General features: G+C 44.9%; 1 protein-coding gene and 1 long non-coding RNA gene across 3 annotated transcripts in view; one reads left to right on the forward strand and one right to left on the reverse strand.

Annotated features, from left to right (window-relative positions):
• LOC141272052 (uncharacterized) overlaps positions 1-14,579 on the reverse strand; it is a 32,163-nt gene extending 17,584 nt beyond the window's left edge. Inside the window, exons 1-5 of one of the 2 annotated variants that reach the window (XM_073682344.1) lie at positions 14,482-14,579; positions 3,566-3,715; positions 3,257-3,436; positions 3,050-3,173; positions 2,869-2,966 (exon numbers count right to left, since the gene is read on the reverse strand). In XM_073682344.1, coding sequence (XP_073538445.1) covers positions 2,869-2,966; positions 3,050-3,173; positions 3,257-3,436; positions 3,566-3,643 — 480 coding nt within the window. In that variant the 5' untranslated portion in view covers positions 3,644-3,715; positions 14,482-14,579. The remainder of the gene's footprint in view (positions 1-2,868; positions 2,967-3,049; positions 3,174-3,256; positions 3,437-3,565; positions 3,716-14,481) is intronic. The other variant, XM_073682345.1, reaches the window with a different exon arrangement.
• A 10-nt stretch (positions 14,580-14,589) lies between these two features.
• LOC141272082 (uncharacterized) lies at positions 14,590-18,105 on the forward strand. Its single transcript, XR_012321962.1, has 3 exons — positions 14,590-14,651; positions 14,773-14,994; positions 15,351-18,105. It is a non-coding gene; the product is annotated as an uncharacterized lncRNA (long non-coding RNA).
• Positions 18,106-20,512: the final 2,407 nt, after the last annotated feature.

Genomic DNA, 20,512 nt, shown 5'->3' on the forward strand with positions numbered 1-20,512 from the left:
GCCCTGCAGCTGGGCAGGAGAGAGCTACAGAGGGTCAGCCCTGCAGCTGTGGTGGGGGGGGTTCACTGTATAAACAGTAGACTAATAGGGACACTAATAGGGTATGTGTCCTGTTACAGTGCTAGGTGTAAAAGACCAAGGAGCAGGCAGAGAGCGGTGACAGCTGCCCTCCCTACTGTCAAGTTTATTTTTCAACTGAGCGCTTCCCTCAGTCAGAGGAAAGAGGAGCTCATTGGAAATTCCCTTTTGCCCCAACCCTGCATAGCTAACAGCTGATTGGACAGATTGACAGAGTTACAGAGGGTCAGTCCTGCAGCTGGGCAGGGGAGAGTTACAGAGGGTCAGCCCTGCAGCTGGGCAGGAGAGAGCTACAGAGGGTCAGCCCTGCAGAGAAACTGTTAGTGAAGTTGCAGGAGCCGAGGAACAAATGGAGGAGGATGAAGCGGAAGAGCTGGTAGGGCGTGCAACAGTCAGGAGATGAAGAGGATAATGATCCCCTCTCTGTTGTCCGTGGTTGGCCGGAGGGAACGGAGGAAGTTATTCAGCGTTATTCCGCCACCAACACACCATGGGCTTGGACCTCATGGAAGAGCCCGACAAATGAGCACCTTCTTGCTGCACTATCTGCAACATGATCCCCGTATTGTTAGGATTCGAAATTGTGCTGACTACTGGGTTGCCACTCTGTTAGATCCTCGTTATAAGAGTAAATTTTGCCAGATGCTTCCCGCCCTAGAAAGAGATGCGCACATGCTGGAGTATCGAAACACACTTGTAGACAACCTTATGAGTGGTTTTATCCAAGACAGCAGTGAGGCAAACAGTGGGCAACATCGCAGTTGTAGACTTCCAACCCCGGTAACGTCAATTAGTCAACGCAAAAACATTAGCAGCAGCAGTGTAAGTGGCAAAATCAATTTCTGTGAGTAGTTTCACATATTTTTTAGACCAGCCTGTGCACCAGCACAACAGAGTACAAGTCTGACACGTAGTGAACAACTGGAGAGGATAGTACAGGAGTATCTCGCGCTCAATATCAATGCCATCAGGGAGGGTGTGGACCCTTTTGCAATTTGGTCTTCAAAAATGGAAGACTGGCCTAAGCTCGCCTGTTACGGCTTGGAGGTTTTGTCATGCCCGGCAACCAGCGTTCCCTCAGAATGTGTCTTCAGCGCTGCTGGTGGTGTCCTGATGGATAAGCGTATCCGGCTGTCCCCTGAAATTGTAGACGGACATATTTCATCAAGATGAACAAGTAATGGATCTCCAAGGACTTTTGCCACCCAATCGCAGACTGTGCAGACTAGGCGATGGTGTAATTTTTAGTGTGCTGCATTGATCTCGCGTTATTGCAGCCTGTTACATATTTGTCGTGGCTTCTGTGTCTGCTGTTGCTACTGCTGCTGATGTTATCAATAATTTTTTGACATGTGGAGACTCCTGGTTGGGTCTACATCTGGTGTGTTTCCTGTAGTGGAAGGGGTGTCAGTCCCCATTATACTATTTCTACTCTGGTGAAATTGATTCCACTTTGATGGTGTACGGCAATTTTTTGAAATGTGGAGACTCAGGGCCTCCTTCATGTGTGCTGCGTGTAGCAGTAGGGCTTCTAGACCAGCAGGCCAGCACTTACTTTCAGTCAACTACCTGTGTTACTATCCTTAAAATTTTTCTACCAATAGTAGTCTATGAAACTGATGTTTGTGCCACCTGAGTGTGGCTGAGCAAAAAAACTGTTTGAGCTGTTGCATGAGGTATCAGAGCTTCCAGCACAGCAGGCATAGACAGATCCCTCACCCACCTAGTCTTACTTTGAAGTTCAATTCAAAGCTTTAAATGCTGGCCCTGACCCTGATACCTCATGAATGGCACATGGCTGACTGCTGCTGTGCCATTATAAAATTTGTACTGTGGGTCAATTGATGCCTCTTTTCCCGATGTCTGCCCCTAATTTGAGCTGTTTTGGCAGCTTTTGGGCCCCTATGAAGGTGTTTATGTGTTTGGTTTTGCCTCCCATTGAATCCAATGGGATTCGGATATGTTCAACGAACTGTTCGGCGAATATTGGGAAATTCGTCAATCTGAACTGAATCGAATCTTGAAAGGTTTGCTCATCTCTAGTCTCGACCATCATGGGCTTAGAAGGAAAAAAGGGCACAAAGAACTGTTAAGCTCTCCACCAGAGGTTACGGCTACCGGATGGAGCATCAGGACTGTAAGTGCCACCTTACAGTGAAGAGAAGTCACTGCAGTAAAATGAAGTTGAAGGAAAAGGCCTGCCCAGTAAGGTGTGACTCAAGAAAATGGGTGGAAGAGATAGAGAAATGGAATGGTGAGCTGAATACAACCTCACCCAGCAAAAGACGGAGCAGTGACATAGGACGAGAGGCGGCTCCAATAGTAGGACGGGGTCTGAAGGAAGGAAGCGGCCTACACCTCCAGGCAAGAACTGAGGAGTCGGGCCCTGATGTCTTCGTTGAGGAGTTTCTGATATCCATAAGATCTAATATTACTGGATGTTTTTCTTTTATCACACTATTCTCAATATACTCTTGACATCATTGTACATAAAAACCCCATAATCTAGCAGTGATGACTGTGTGAAGTCATTCAGATTGCTTAATCTTCACATTCTGAAAACTGCTCATTGCATATTGCACGCATTGGTCATGTGTCTAATGAGTTACATATGGAAAGGGCTGCTGCCTAATTTCCACACGCTGAATCTCCAGTTGGTAAAGAGCAGATGTCACTAATAAATTGGCCATTCATCATATAATATTGGTGGATAAAACAAGGCTGATCACAAGACCTTCACAGCTTCAACACATCATAGGGGAGATTTCATGACACCTTCTGTCCATCTACCTGATGATCCTGAGGAACATCGGGATCTTCTTGTTTACAGTCCTGTGGAAGAAGAGGATGGGGACATCTCTCTGGTGTGGTCCTCTTACTGGTTAGAACTAGAGGAAACACATACAGGGATTGATTTCATTCTTCACATACAGATAATTATAGGCCGAGTATATTTAGTCCTGCCTATTACCTGATGATGTGAGGGAGTGGGGAACCTCCATTATGACGTCCTTGTACAGATCTTTGTGTCCTTCTATATACTCCCACTCCTCCAAGGAGAAATAGATGGTGACATCCTGACACCTTATAGGAACCTGACACACACAATAATACCGTCATCACCCCGATCCCTTCATAGCTTTACTGTATAATGTCCCAGCATTCCCAGCAGTGTCACCTCTCCAGTCAGCAGCTCAATCATCTTGTAAGTGAGTTCTAACATCTTCTGACCATTGATGTCCTCATGTATCAGGGGGTGAGGTGGAGGCCCTGTGATTGGGCTCAGGGGTCTTCCACCTTTTTCAGACACAGGGGTTTGACAGCGCTCACTAAAGGTTTTCTTCACTACTGTGTAATCCTGGTTATGGAGAGACACATTAATAAATCTCACTACAGACATTTCCAGAGTCCTCACCTCTCCAGTTCTGTCCATCTGTTATTCCCATAGATAAGAATGATGTAATGTGAAGTCATCAGAATCTCTCACCTCTCCAGTAAGCCGGAAGAGGATCTCTAGGGTGAGGTGTAATATCCTCTCCGCTATCTTGTCCTTGTCCCTATCCATACTTGTAGGGTAAATCAGGAAACTTCTTTTATATAGAAAATCTTCACTGAGAGGATTCAATATTGTAGGGACCTGAATGGGAAGAAAATTATGATGTAACATCATAAAGATCCATCCCATGTAAGAAATCTCCGGAGCTGTTACCGGCTTCACATGATTACTACATCCAGTCATAGGCCCCATTCTACCCCCGGTATAACACACAATCAAATTCTAGTCACTGTCATGGTCAGGCCTTCACTTAGCCTCTGCTGGCGCCTTGTGAAGGTGTTCACGTCACTTTACAGATCAATCTCACACTCGTCCTTCACTAAGCTACAGATTGAACACATAACGTACCTCCAATTAGTTCAATTACACCCAACACGCTGAATGCTTAACGAAAGAGCGAAAAGTTAAAATGTCATGCACACAATGTACTCACAGACCGAAGCCATACACAGGTCACAATAAAATAAAGTTGCACTCTAATGCTATAACATGAAACATGAAATATATGATATTTTAATTGCATTTGGCCAATTCATTCATGCCCAGCCAGACAACGACAAGGTGATCTTCTTTGCTGGGGACCTATCCTAATGTGAGTTATGCTGTCAGACAGGGCACTGACTGACTAATGTGGAGAACAACTGATAGTCAGGAGCAAGTTACTCTGCAACACATGCTTCCAGCACACTACAGTAATACCTATCTGCACTTTCATAGTGCATGGTTTATCCTACAACTGCAGCAGTCACTGTGACATTCAGTCTCCTGGGATCATTCTGCTTCAATTCTTGCTCTCTTCCTTCACCTTTCCATTATTAGAGGAAGAAGAAGAATAAACACCTTTATAGTTAGTGGTTTTACTGTGGAAAATTGTAGTTGGGGGCCACTAGAAATGATAAGCACCAACAGTGATGTGCAGACTTTAAACGGCTCTTTCCAAAAATCACAACCTTTCCTTGCCCTGGCTGAATGTTCCTGGATCCACTTGCACCGAGTTTACCATTTCCTTGATTTATTTTTGCTTATTACTCCGATGCCGATACAGTTGCAAGCAATGATGGAGGAGGGAGCGTCAGATGATGATCCCTTCTCCGTCATTCTTCCTCTGCGTCTGACATCTCAGTGCAGTGGGCGTGATGATGTCCGGCGCTTCAGAACCCTCGCTGCAGAGACCAGAGCAGCGGGGGAATGAGGAATAGAGATGAGTATTGTATTTTTTTTTTTAATCCGTGAAAACAATGTGGTGGCCATAATATTGTAAGCAGGACTTTGGGGAGTGCATTATACTGTATGGAGTTGTCACGGTACTGTTGCACGATTTCCCGATGCAAGGGGATCCTTCCCTATCCCTCAAGCTAGGGGGCGCCCTGGTCTATCCCTGACCCCCCAGATCACCCCGAAAGGTGGAGACACCGGGGTCACGTGCCTTGCTATGCTACTGTCTTAGGCTATGTGCCCACGATACATAAATGCTCCAGATTTTTCCTGAGCGTTTCTGCATCTCCCTGGCAGAAAAAACGCATGCGGATTTTACATGCGTTTTTCCTGCCAGGGACAAGCGGAAGTGAAGCGTTTTTCACATGCATTTCCGCATGCGGGTTGTCAAGCGCTTTCCAAGCAATTTTAGCATCACTTGGAAAGTGCTTGACAACTTGGTCACACTATATAAATCCATGCAAACGGCATGGATTTATATAGTGTGACCGAAAGAATGGTAAAAAATAAAAAATAAATATTATACTTACCTTGTCCTTGTCCTAGCTTGTTGGCAGCTCGCGGTAGACTTAAAGGACCTGCGGTGACGTCATTTAGTCACGTGATGGGTCACGTCGGCGGTCGCATGACCCGTCACATGACTAAATGACGTCATGGCAGGTCCTTTAAGTCTACCGCGAGCTGCCGGCAAGCTAGGACAAGGACACCGGGGGCCATTAGAAGGTAAGTATAATGTATATTTTTTATTTTATTCTTTTTTTTACAGGTACTATGGTACCTGGGTCCGGAGGAGAGTCTCCTCTTCTCCAAACCGGGGTACCATGCGCACATTGAACCGCATGTTATCCGCATGTACAGGTGAAGTGATGCGGATGATATGCGGTGAAAAAGCCGCGATTCCGCAAAATAATTGGTAGTGCTGCTGATTTTTCCGCAGTGATAATCCGCAGCGAAAATTTCCGCAGCATGTGCACAGCACATGCGGATTATCATTGGGGAACATGGCAGACCTTCTACCAATCGTTTTCTAAGCGTTTCTGCAGCGGAATTGCCGCTGCGGAAACGCTTAAAAAATGCATAATGGGCACACAGCCTTATCCTTATCTGTTCCCTCCTCCACCCAGGAAGGTGTGAGGCCGAAATGTATAGGATTACCCTAACCAGACAGACAAGGGATAAATGAAAATAGAATTAGACTTACCGGTAATTCGGTTTCTAAGACCCTCCACAACAGCACCAACAGGAGGTTGCCTCCCCATCCTGATTAGGGACAGGAAACAAAAGGTTAAATAGCCCTCCCCTTCCCTCCCTCCTCAGTGTTTTTCCAAGGACCACACAGTACGAATGCTTGATTTATTTATTAACACTAAGGAATTTAAATTAACATAAAGTTTCATAAAGGGAGAAATTACCCGTGCTGTCGTGAAGGGTCTTAGAAACTGAATTACCAGTAAGTCTAATTCTATTTTCTCTAATCCCCTCCACGACAGCACCAACAGAAAGAATATCGTTAGGGAGGGACTATAGCCTGGAGGACTTTGCTGCCAAAGGCTAAATCTTTTACAGACATCAAATCTAATATGTAATGGTTGGTAAAGGTATGGACCGAGGACCAGGTAGCAGCTCTGCAGATCTGCTCGATAGAAGCGCTGGCCCTTTTGGCCCAAGAGGCACACATGGCTCTGGTGAAATGAGCTTTCAGCGACACAGGAGGAGGTAGGTCTTCACTTTTATATGCCTCTGTGATTTTTTTAATCCAGTTTACTTGACAACTCTTGGAGGCTTTCTTCCTTTTGTTTGGTCCCCAGTATTGGACAAAAAAGGTTCTGATCTTTCCTCCATGGAGTTTGGATCATAGGTTCAAAGGGTATGATACTTAATCCCTTCAGAACTATATTCAGGTCCCAGATTGGAATCACGATGGGCCTTCTTGGACATATTCTAGAGACTGCTGTAATGAACCTGAACTTAGAGCAGAAATTTGGACTTTCAGGGTACTAGGCTTTAACCCATTAGATAGATCATCCTGTAAAAAGTCCAATATCCTGGCAATATCAGGATGAAATGGATCGATGGGAGTAGATCTATACCATACAGAGAAAGTCTTCCATATTTTTAGATAAATGGCATTAGTGACCTGCTTTCTGCTCTTTTGTAGGGTATCTATGACAACATCCGAGAGACCTTTGGCTTTCAGGATTAGGGCTTCAGAAGCCAGGCTACCAAGCATAAGCTGTGGGGAGCCGGATGAAATTTTGGACCCTGATGAAGTAGGTCGTGGTCTGGAGGCAGGACAAGAGGACCATCTGAGTTTAGAAAGTTCAGAGCCCCAAACCAACTTCTCTTTGGCCATAGAGGGGTGATCAGAATGGTCCTGACCTTGTCTATTCTGATTTTTTTGCAATGTCCTCGGTAGTAATGGGATTGGAGGGAATGCGTAGGCCAACCTGAAGTTCCATGGGTGAGAAAATGCATCTACCCTTGAATGAGTCTCTCTGGGATCTATGGAGAAATATTGATCCACCTTTGTATTCTGCTGACTCGCGAACAGGTCTACCTCTGGGTGACCCCACTATCACGGTTATTAGCTGGAACACTTTTGAACTGAGGCTCCATTCTCCCAGATTTATATCCATCCTGCTCAGGAAGTCAGCCTGAATATTGTCAGCTCCTCTCAAATGAAGGGCTGATAGAGACAGGAGATGATGTTCTGTCCAGAAGAAAATTTTTGCCGAGACCTCTCGTAGGTTCCTGATGACGAAGATGGGCCACAGTTGTCATGTTATCTGAATAAATGACATAAGTTCCCTGGGGTATAGAACCTGCTGCCCTCAGGGCTTCCTCTACCGTTCTTAGTTCTCTGAAATTTGAAGATTGGTCGTCCATCTTCTCGGGCCAGATGCCTTGAAAGACCTCCTGGGATGTAACCCCTTTTGCTGGCGTCCATTGTTAGAGAAGCAATCGTGCGTTGAATCCAAGAAATTCCCTTGGTTAAATTTCCCGGGTTCAGCCACCAGTCGAGAGATATCTTTACATGGTGCGGAATTCAAGCTGTCATTGATCCCAGGACCGACATGGCAAACCTTATGGACACTGTCTTTTGGTTCTTTAGTACCTGGATTCTTGATCTCACATTTAACTTCTTGGATGTTGGTAGCAAGGACCTCTGATTTTGAGAATCTAAGAGAATTCCTAAGAAGACTTTTTGGGTTGATGGGGTTAGATCTGATTTCTCCAGATTTATGATCCAGCCTAAGGATCTTAGGGTATGTAGGACTGATTGGAGTTGTTCTTTGAGGATGGCAACAGAAGGAGCCGTGATGAGGAAATTGTCCGGGTAAGGGACGATGCAGACATTTCCTTTCCTGATAAATGCGACCACCTGTGCCATAATCTTTGTAAAGATCCGGGAAGCAGAGGAGATGCCAAAGGGAAGGACCTTGAATTGAAAAGGGTACACTGTCTGATTTAGTGTGAATGCAAATCTCATATCGCTGGTAATCTGGATGGATGGGCACATGATAATATGAGTCTTTTAGGTCCACAGTAACCATGACAAAGTTTTTACCGACTAGTGGGACCGTGGATTTTACGGACTCCATTTTGAATCTTTGGTAGTGAATATACTGATTCAGTCGCTTCAGGTTGATAACCCGGTGGGTCCCATTTGTTTTTTTTTTACAAGAAATAATCTGGAGTAATGGCCCTTGTCCTGTTCTTCTTCTGGCATGGGAGCAATTACTGCTGAGGATAGCATTTGCTGAAGTTCTGAAATTAGAACATTCTGAAGTTTTTCTGAAGGGAGAGATGTTACTTCCAGTCTCTGTGGGGGAAAGGGAGAAAATTCTATTTTTATTCCCGTCCTGACCTAGTCTAGGACTTTGCGGTTTGATGTTATTCTCCGCTATTGTTCGAAGAATCCTGAGATTCTACCTCCCACTTGCTTGGCGTTGGGTCTGGAAGATGCTTTTACCTCTTCCCCCTTTTGGGTAGCTCCAACGTCCTGATTTACCCTTTCCCCTGTATGAGGGATTTTGTGTTTGTGGAGGACAAAATGATCTTCTTTTGGGTGTTTTCGGTTCTGGGAGAGACCTTTTTATTGGATATTTTCTCCAGTAAATCGTCCAGTGCTGGGCCAAACACATATTCCCCCTTGAAGGGTATGGAGCATAATTTGGTTTTAGACAAGATGTCTCCACTTCACATCTTTAACCATAGTGCTCTTCTTGCGGTATTACAGAGAACTGAAGTTCTTACTGCTATCCAGACAGATTCTGCGGAGGCATCCGCTAGGAACCCCACTGCCTTTTGTAAGAGGGGCAGTGAGGCCAGAAGATCTTCTCTAGGGGTACAGCCCTTGATACGATCTTCTAACTGATGCAGCCAATGGAACAAGGTTCTTGTGATGCAGGTGGAAGACATTTGTTCTCAGAGCGGCAGCTGATGTCTTCCTTGACTTCCTTAGCAGACTATCCATCTTAAGGTCAAGTGGATCTTTAAGCTGAAAGGAGTCTTCTAAGGGCAGGGAAGGGTAGACTTTTTTGCTACTCTGGCCACCTGAATGTCGACTTTACAGCATTTTGAGATGTTCTCATCTAAGGGGAAGCGGTCCTTTAGATTTGACGGAATGTTCAGCTTCCTTTCTGGAAATTCCCACTCATCCAGAATTAGATTCTGGACATTGTCATGAATGGGGAACACCATTTTCTTTCTTGATCTTAATCCCCCAAGCATCTCGTCCTGGACCGTGCATGAAGTTTTTTCTTCCTCTACTCCGATTGTGTTTCTGACAGCGAGTAAAAGTTCCTCCATGTCATCAAAGGAAAAGAAAAAAATTCTAACATCCTGCTCAGTGTTATAGCCTGGAGTAACTTCGCCTTCCTCCAACCATTCCTTCGTGAAATTTCAGCCTCCAAGTCTGAGGTATCTTCTGGGGTGTATTTCCTCTTTTTGGATACTGAGGGACCCCCAGAAAAGGATTGTAAGAAGGTGGCTAAGGGCGACTGGATCTCCTGGCACACCATTCCTCTTACTTCATCCATTAAGGAGGGTTGCTCCTCGTGGATAATTTTCTCCATACACGGCTGACATAGAGCCTTTTTGTGAGCGGATGGGAGCTTTTTATTGCAAATGGCACGCTTGCGACATGCAGGTTTTTCTTTAGATTTTGGTGCAGGATCCTTCTCACCCTAAAACAAAAAAGTGGAAGACATAAGGACGGATCCTGCACCAAGAGGGACCTACCCTTACCAGATATATTCACTGGGCCAGGGATTGACCTGGGCTCTGCAGATGCAGCTTTAGGGGCAGACACATCCATCATTATAACCTCAGTCCTACCTTATGGTGTCTTCCATCAGGGTCCTTTTATACAGGAAACCGAGATCCAGCGCATTTCTCATCCAATAGAATGAGGTCTCCCCTCTCCTGAAGTCAGGTCCAGTCACTGTCGTTCACTGCCGTTTTTTTATTTCAAATTTCCTGCCAAAATGGCGGTGCGTCCCACTGTGGAACGCAACCGGAAGTGACGTTGCACCTCACTTCCCATGCGCGCTCCACTGAAGGAGAAACTCCAGAGGAGAGCGACATGTGCGGGGAGAAGGGGAGACATTGTAACTGGCTGGGGGACTATGGGAGGCCCCCAGCCCACTCTTATCACCACCCAGTATTGACGGAGCGCAGGAAGATGGTGCGGTCCCGCACAAGAGCAGCGCAGGGAAGGAAGGCACGGGGCGGTCGATCCCAGGCTGCCCGGCTAAAGGTATCTAAAATGGGGAAGCTGTTTGCCGGCCACAGCCCCACCAGAAGGAAACCTCTTCATCCCTTAGGGACAGGAAAAACACTGAGGTTGGAGGGAAGGGGAGGGCTATTTAACCTCTTGTGTTTCCTGTCCCTAATTAGGATGGGGAGGCAACCTCCTGTTGGTGCTGTCATGGAGGTGGATTAGAGAAAAGAACAATCATACAAAATACACTCACTAAACAACAGAGTGGTACACAGGGGAGGGTAAGGTAGGTGAAACCAAATAGGAGAGGATGAGGATAAACACACAAACAAACTCCATGCAGAAATCTCCAGAACAACTCTCTAACTGCCAACTCCAAACACCGAACAACTCCTCCAACTCCAAACCAGGCAAAATGAACTATCACTGGCAATTCCAAAATACCAGTGACAAGTATATATACCACAGGGGAGTGCCCAACATAGAACAGCTGAGGCATTCCAGGATGGAGAGCTCCAGGAGATAAACTAAACTGATTAACCCTAGCAATGCCAGAGCAAAGAAAACCTGAACTGTTTAGTAGGATGGTGAAGCAGTTCTAACCAGTGCAGGAGTTCAGGTGACCAGAGGCCACGTTCTTCTGGCCCCTCTCTGTTGTGGTATCCCAGTGACAGGAGGACTTTGGGGTGCATTATACTATATGGAGGTGCATTATAATGTATGGAGGACTATGGGGGTGCGTTATACTATATTATACTATATGTGGACTATGGTGAATGCAGTATACTGTATGGAGGACTAAGGGGTGCATTATACTATATGGAGGACTATAGGGGATGCCTTATACTATTTGGCGGACTGTAGGGTGCATTATACTATATGGAGGACTACATGGGGTGCATTATACTATATGGAGAACTACGCGGGGTGGATTATACTATATGGAGGACTACGCAGGATGGATTATACTATATTGAGGACTACGTGGGGTGGATTATACTATATGGAGGACTACGTGGGGTAGATTATACTCTATGGAGGACTAGGCGGGGTAGATTATACTCTATGGAGGACTAGGCGGGGTGGATTAAACGACATGGAGGACTATGGACAGTGCAGTAGGCTGTATGGAGAACTATGGAGTGCATTATACTATATGGAGGACTATGGGAGTGCATTATACTGTATTGAGGACAATTGGGGTGCATTATACTATAAGTAGGACTATGTGGAGTACATTATATTAAATGGAGGAATATGGGAAGCCAATTATACTATATGGAGGACTATGGGAGATGTATTATACTATATGGAGGACTATAGGGGATGCATTATGCTATATGGAGGACTATGGGGGATGCATTATGCTATATGGAGGACTATGGAGAGTGTATTATACTATATGGAGGACTATGCAAAGTACATTATACTATATGGAGGACTATGGGAGTGCATTATATTATATGTAAGACTATGGGGAGTGCATTGTACTGTATGGAAGACTATGAGAAGAGGATTATACTATAGTGAAGGCAATGTGGGGACCATTATACTATTTGGAGGGCTGTGTGAGGCCCATTATACTATTTATAGGGGTATGAGGGGGCCATTACAATATTTGGAGGGCTATGTTTGGGCAATTAAACTGCATGCAAGAAATTATATAGTTTAAAGGTTTGTGTGGGGTCCATCGTACTGTGCGAAGGGCTGTGGAGGAGCCATTATACTGTTTGGAGGGCTAGTGCAGGCCATTATACAGTGTGGAAAGGTGTGGGGGCCATTACACTGCATGGGGGGGGATGTGTGTGGGGGGGGGGTCACAGTTGGGGGATCATACTGTGTTGGGGTGACTATACTTTACTGGCAGAGGTGAGGTGGGGTACAGTAGGATCGTCATACTGTGCATGTGGAAGGTACTGTGGAGGTATCATACAGCATTTGTGGGGCACTTTGTTAGTATCATACTTAATGTTTGCAATGATAGGGGAATCTAGGGCTTCAGTAGGAGGCAAATTACTTTGTAAAGGCTGCATATTTGTGAGAAATTCTCCTCTGTGACCCTGCTGAATACTCTTTTTTTGGGGGGTGGTGGGCCAATTAGAACGCCACTCTGTGAGTGACATGCTGAACCGCTACTATCCATGACGCATCTGGGCAGATTGGCGCTTCACTTAACAATCAAGTACTTGGAACACGCCGCTCAAGCGCCAATGCCATAGCCAGCTGCCCTATCACAGGTGTAATTGTTTGTTCAGACATTGGGCATCTGGCTCTATAAAAACACCCCGCTTTTACACATTATTACAGCCCTTCTGACGAAGCTGAACGGGAAACGCCCATCAATGGTGCCTTTGGTGTTACTGCATGGTCATAGGATTCATTCCTGTGTCTGTTTCACAGCCTTGTTGTATATATATTGTTTTATATATACCTATTATACATGTATTTATCTACTGCTTTGCTATGTTCAGATGTGCGGCCTTCACTCCTGATTTATTTCGCACTTTTGCTTTCTCATGAGATGACATTATATATCACCTTCCTAAGCGGGTGTGAAGGCCACTCACATGTTAATCTAAGAGCTTTTATTATTTACTTCTCACTGACTTAGGATCTGATCTATTGTACATATATTATATTGTGATATTACAGTCACCTTTATCCCCTCTCTGTATCATGTAAATTTCCCCCTATTTTGTGTCTTCATAGACTTATCGTATATATTTTTACGATATGAATTAGGCTGTGTGCCCACAATGCGTTTTTTAAGCGCTTCCGCAGCGGCAATTCCGCTGCAGAAACGCTTAAAAAACGCATGGTAGAAGGTCTGCCATGTTCCCCAATGATAATCCGCATGTGCTGTGTACATGCTGCGGAAATTTCCGCTGCGGATTATCATTGCGGAAAAAAATGCAGCACTACCAATTATTTTGCGGAAGCGCTGCGTTTTCGCCGCCATTGACTTGCATTGGAACGCATGTAATCCGCATCACTGGATCTGTACATGTGGATTCCATGCGTTTCAATGTGCGGATGGTACCCGGGTGTGGAGGAGAGGAGACTCTCCTCCGGACCCGGGTACCATAGAACCTGTAAAAAAAAGAGTAAAATAAAAAATATACATTATACTTACCTTCTGATGGCCCCCGATGCCTTTGTCCTGGCTTGCCGGCAGATCGCGGTGGACTCAAGGACCTGCCATGACATAATTTAGTCACGTGACGGGTCACGCGACCCCTGACGTCGGCAGGTCATTTCAGTGTACCGCGATCTGCAGGCAGCCAGGACGGATCAGATAAAGACACCGGGGGCCATCAGAAAGTAAGTATAATATTTATTTTTTACCATTCTTTCGGTCACACTATATAAATCCATGCTGGCTGCATGGATTTATATAGTGTGACCAAGTTGTCAAACACTTTCCAAGTGATGCTAAAATCGCTTGGAAAAGCGCTTGACAACCCGCATGCAGAAATGCATGTGAAGAACTCTTCACTTCCGCTTGTCCCTGGCAGGAAAAATGCATGTACAATCCGCATGTTCAATCCACATGTACAATCCGCATGTACAATCCGCATGCGTTTTTTCTGCCAGGGAGATGCAGAAAAGCTCAGGAAATATCCGGAGCATTTCTGCATCGTGGGCACATAGCCTTAATAAACCCTTCTATTATTATTAGTGATGAGCGAACATGCTGGGACATTGAGTCATCTGAGCGTGCTCGGGTTCGGATAGAGGAGCCGGCGTGCTTGAGTCAAATGCTCGGGTACCCGCGGTCGCATGTATTGTGGCTGATACACTGCTGCTAAACATGCGGAGAATGCCTGATATACAGAGAGACCCCGTCCTTCAGCCCATTAGGGTTTAGTCCTGTTCCCCCATCACACACTCCCTGCTCCCTCATTACCTCTCACCAGTACAGCAGACGGCTTCTCTCATGGAGCTGTGTCCTACACTACCTGCAAAATGGAGACTGGCTCCTCCCCTCCATGTGGCTGATCACATGACTGTGACATCACCACAGGTCCTGTGCGCACAGAGCAGCCATATATCCAGTGTGCGGCTCTGCAGGTGGAGGTCTGTGGAGATTCCCCATTACGTTTCCCCTCAGACGTTCTCCTCCCTCAGTAATAATTATCTCCTTATATTATTACATGGGATCTTTATGATGTTACATCGTCATCTTCTCCCCATTCAGGTTCCTACAATATCGGATCCTCTCAGTGGAGATCTTCTATATAAGAGAATATTCCTGATTGACCCATCAAGGATGGATAGGGACAGGGATAAGATGGCGGAGAGGATATTACACCTCACCCTAGAGATCCTCTTCCGGCTTACTGGAGAGGTGAGAGATTCTGATGACGTCACATTACATCATTCTTATCTATGGGAATAACAGATGGACAGAACTGGAGAGGTGAGGACTCTGGAATTGTCTGTAGTGCGATTTATTAATGTGTCTCTCCATAACCAGGATTACACAGTAGTGAAGAAGACCTCTAGTGAGCGCTGTCAGGACCCTGAATGAGGGATTGGGCATGTTATATACTTGGAAATGACAGGATAAAGCTGATCATAGACATTAGATGTTGTCTGGATCTTCTCACAATTTTCTAGTTATGGAAACTGCTGGTTGGAATTACTAGCCAACAGGTTGGATTTATACAGGAATCCGGCAGCTATGTGACTACTGTTGTTTGATATTTTCTGTTCTTGGAAATAATTAATTACAATTTCTCCATCTGTCTGTGACTTCTACAACATTTGTTTCAGGATAAAGATCTGACCCATATTGATGCTACAGAGACATTTGTGAGCGGTGATGAGCTGTGTAAAAAGGAGATTCCTACAGAAAATCAAGGAGCCCTGTTATGTGTAGCAGAAATCATCATGTCCTATGAACACCGGCCACATGCGGGCGTTCATAGTGCACAATGACAGGAACGGGGGTCTTCTGCAGGTCCCCGGCTGTCATGAAAACCCATCGGCACCCCGCAATCACGTGACAGAGGCACCAATGGACATGTCTTATGACGTTCCGAACACGGACTTTTTAATGTATGTCTGGTTTCCTGTACAAGTTCGCAAGTCTAATAAAGCTTGTTGAAAGCACAGCCAATCAACTGGCTTTCAGACTGTGGGCAATTCTGGAGCCATCACATCCTTTCCAAGTATTGGCATGGCTGTGATTGGCTAGCGCACTACATGACCCAGACTGTATAAAAGCTGGCTCACGAGTGCCACCGCCATTCTGCTCTTATTAGTGTAGGGATACGATGCAGCTGGAGTGAGAGACAGATTCTGACTGTGCACTCTGCAAAAAAAGCCGTTGTGTGTACTCTCCAACCCATATCTGTGGTAGTACTGTGCTAAAAGCTGCTGTGTGCATTCTGCAACCCCACACGTGTGAGTACTGTGCCTTTAAGCCGCTGTGTGTACTCTGCACCCCAACACCTGTTGGAGTACTGTTCCTTTAACCCCTTAACAACATTTGACGTACTAATACACGTCTGTGCCCTGGGACTTAAGAGCCAGACCCGTATTAGTACGTCATGGCGATAGCGCGCGCACACAGGCTTTGCGGGCGCGATCGCCGCCAGGTGTCAGCTGATTGTCACAGCTGACATCCGGTACTATGTGCAGGGAGCGGTCACGCACCGCTCCCAGCAAATTAACCCCCGCGATGCTGCGATCGAAGTCGATCGCAGCATTGCGGAGGCAAGGGGAGGTGAACGCAGATACTCACCTCCTCTTCCGGCTTCCAGCGCTGTCTGCCGTGGCTTCCAGGATGTTGCCATGACGACCCGATGTCGTCATGACAACATCCGGGTCACCAGACAGCAGGAAGATTTTTTGGACATGCGCAGTGCATCTCCAAACTATCTTCTCCCTGTCCAGCGCTGACTGCCTGCATGCCACAGGGATGGTGCTGCATTCCTGTGCTATGCAGGCGATCAGAGGAAAAAAAAGTGTAAGTCCCATAGTGGGACAAAGTAATAAAGTATAAAAACTATCAGAAAGTGAAAAAAAAAAAAAAATTGTAAAAATATTTAAAAAAAAAGTAAAAAAAATAATCCACCAAAAATAAAAATATAATGTACTCATTAATAAAAATTATTATAAAAAAAAACAATAAAAGTACACATATTTGGTATCGCCGCGTCCGGAACAACCTGACCTATAAAAATGTCCCACTAGTTAACCCCTTCAGTGAACACGGTAAAAAAAAAAAAAAAAACGAAGCAAAAAACAATGCTTTATCACCATACCGCCAAACAAAAAATGGAATAACACACGATCAAAAAGACAAATATAAATAAAGTTGGTACCGCTGAAAACGTCATCTCGTCCCGCAAAAAACAAGCCGCCATACAGCTCCATCAGCCGAAAAATAAAAAAGTTATAGCTCTCAGAATAAAGCTATGGTAAAAAATAATTTTTTTCTATAAAATTGCTTTTATTATGTAAAAGTGCAAAACATAGAAATACGATATAAATGTGGTACCGCTGTAAACGTACTGACCCGAAGAATAAAGCTGCCTTATCAATTTTACCACACGCGGAACAGAATAAAAAAAAAACAATTCCTGAATTGTTGGTTTTTGTTTATTCTGCCTCCCAAAAATCGGAATAGAAAGCGATCAAAAAATGTCACGTGCATGAAAATGGCACCAATAACAACGTCAACTCATCCCGCAAAAAAAAAGCCATCAAATGACTGTCTGCCAAAATCTGGAAAAATTATAGCTCTCAAAATATGGCGATGCAAAAACTAGATTTTACAAAAAATGCGTCTTTTAGTGTGTGACAGCTGTCAGTCATAAAAACCCCATATGATTCTGGTATCGCTGTAGTCTCACCGACCCGAAGAATAAGATTGTCTAATAACTTATACCACATGAGGAACGGCGTAAAAAATAAACTCTCAGGTTAGGGTTCTGCTAGGGTTAGGGTTTGTGCTAGGGTTAGGGTTGTGCTAGGGTTAGGGTTGTGCTACGGTTAGGGTAGTGTTAGGGTTAGGGCTGGGGTTGGGGTTAGGGTTGTGATGGGGTTAGGATTTTTTTCAAAAGTAAGAAAAAAAGATGACGATATGGCGACTAGTGTTGAGCGCAAGTGCTCGCTACTAGAGTTTGCATCGGGTGTTCTGGTATGCATTGAGTATCGTGGGTATTTGAGTGACATGCTCGAGTCTCCGCCCCATATGCTTCACGGCCCAAAAAACTTTGTGGGGATTGCCTGCCATGCACGAGGGATGCCCGCATGTTTTTTTTTGGGTGTCTAATAACCGTGAAACATCCGGGCGGGGACTCGATCATGTCAGTCGAGCACACGCAGAACATGGTGCATACCTGAGTACCTGATGCAAACTCAAGTAGCGAGCACTTGCGCTCAAGACTAATGACAACTTATTCAATATGATGACCTAATGTTATCAAATTCTGTGTCGTACCTCTGGGTTCAAAATGTTCACTATACACCTTAATAAAATCCTTGAGGGGTATAGTTTCCAAAATGGGGTCACTTGTGGGGGAGCTCCACTGTTTAGGCAGATCAGGGGCTCTCCAAACGCGACATGGTGTCCGCTAACAAATTGAATGGAAAATCGGCTCAAATTGTTAGCGGACGCCATGTTGCGTTTGGAGATCCCCTGCGTGCCTAACCTTTGGCGCTCCCCCACAAGTGACCCCATTTTGGAAATTAGACCACCCAAGGCACCTATCTAGATGCACAGTGAGCACTTGGAACCCTAAGGTGCTTCACAAATTGATTCGTAAAAATGGAAAAGTGTTTTTTTTCCACTTTTTCATTTTTACGAATCACTTTGTGAAGCACCTGGGGGTTCCAACTGCTCACTATGCATCTAGATAAGTGCCTTGGGGGGTCTAGTTTCCAAAATGGGGTCACTTGTGGGGGAGCTCCAATGTTTGGGCACACAGGGACTCTCCAAATGCAACATGGTGTCCGCTAACAAATTGTCGGCTCAAATTGTTAGCGGACACCATGTTGCATTTGGAGAGTCCCTGTGTGCCCAAACATTGGAGCTCCCCCACAAGTGACCCCATTTTGGAAACTACACCCCCCAAGGCACCTATCTAGATGCATAGTGAGCACTTGGAACCCCTAGGTGCTTCACAAATTGATTCGTAAAAATGAAAAAGTGAAAAAAAAACACTTTTTCATTTTTACGAATCAATTTGTGAAGCACCTGGGGGTTCCAAGTGCTCACTATGCATCTAGATAGGTGCCTTGGGGGGTCTAGTTTCCAAAATGGGGTCACTTGTGGGGGAGCTCCAATGTTTGGGCACACAGGGGCTCTCCAAACGCAACATGGCATCCGCTAATTATTCAAGCAAATTTTACAATCAAAAAGTCAAATGGCGCTCCTTCCCTTCCGAGCCCTGCCGTGCGCCCAAACAGTGTTTTTTCTCCACATATGGGGTATCTGCGTGCCCAGGAGAAATTGCACAACAAATTTTGGGGTCCATTTTTTCTTGTTACCCCTGTGAAAATAAAAAAAATTGGGTCTAAAGTAACATTTTTGTGAAAAAAGTTAAATGTTCATTTTTTTCTTCCACATTCCAAAAATTCCTGTGTAGCACCTGAAGGGTTAATAAACTTATTGAATGTGGTTTTGAGCACCTTGAGGGGTGCAGTTTTTAGAATGGTTTCACTTTTGGGTATTTTCTGTCATAAAGACCTCTCAAAGTGACTTCAAATGTGATGTGGTCCCTAAAAAAAATGGTTTTGTAAATTTTGTTGGAAAAATGAGAAATCGCTGGTCAACTTTTAATCCTTATAGCTCCCTAACAAAAAAAAATTTTGGTTACAAAATTGTGCTGATGTAAAGTAGACATGTGGGAAATGTTATTTATTAACTCTTTTGTGTGACATATCTCTCTGATTTAAGGGCATAAAAATTCAAATTTTGAAAAATTGCAAAATTTTCGCCAAATTTCCATTCTTTTCACAAATAAACGCAAGTGATATCGAAGAAATTTTACCACAATTATGAAGTACAATATGTCACGAAAAAACAATCTCAGAATCAGGGGGATCCGTTGAAGTGTTCCAGAGTAATTACTTCATAAAGTGACAGTGGTCAGAATTGTAAAAATTGGCCTGGTCATTAACGTGCAAACCACCCTTGGGGGTTAAGGGGTTAAGCTTCTGAAAGGACCTGCGCTGATGTAATTTAGTCATGTGATGGTCATGCGACCGCTGACGTCAGCGGTCGCGTGACCTGTCAGCTGACTAAATGACGTCAGCGCAGGTCCTTTCAGAATACCGCGGGACGCTGAGGATAGAGGACGCCACCGGAGAAGGAGACCGTGGGCCACCGGAGAGGTAAGTATAATGTATTTTTATTTTTTTTAACGTTTTAATTCTTTTTTTTACTATTGATGCTGCATTTAAAGCAGCATAAGTTGGTCACACAATATAAATCAATGCCAGTTGCATGGATTTATATTGTGTGACCAACTTGTCAAGCACTTTTCCAAGTGTTGCTCAAATTCGCTTGGAAAAGCGCTTGAAAAAACGCATGCAGAAATGCATGCAAAAACACTAAGGCTGTGTGCCCACGTAGCGTTTTTCAAGCGTTTTTGATGCGGAATTTCCGCAGCGGAAACACTTGTAAAACGCTTGGTAACCCGCACCCCATGGTCCCCAATGGGATTCCGCAAGTTCTATGCACATGCTGCGGATTTTTCCGCAGCGTTTATGCTGCGTTCAAAAATCCGCAGCATGTCATTTAATTTTGCGTTTCCGCAAGCAGAATTGCCTTTGTCCAATGCATAAAAAACGCAAGGCAATTCCGCATGTGGAAAACGCGTGATAAACGCGCGAAAAATGCGCGATAAACGCGTGCGGAATTCCGCATGCGTTTTTCCGGGAGAGGACTTGCAGAAATGAAGCAGAAATTTTCTGCTTCATAA

This window comes from Phyllobates terribilis, unplaced genomic scaffold, assembly GCF_046119375.1.
Source record: "Phyllobates terribilis strain yellow unplaced genomic scaffold, ASM4611937v1 Scaffold_5__5_contigs__length_657084704, whole genome shotgun sequence".
Lineage (NCBI taxonomy): Eukaryota > Metazoa > Chordata > Amphibia > Anura > Dendrobatidae > Phyllobates > Phyllobates terribilis.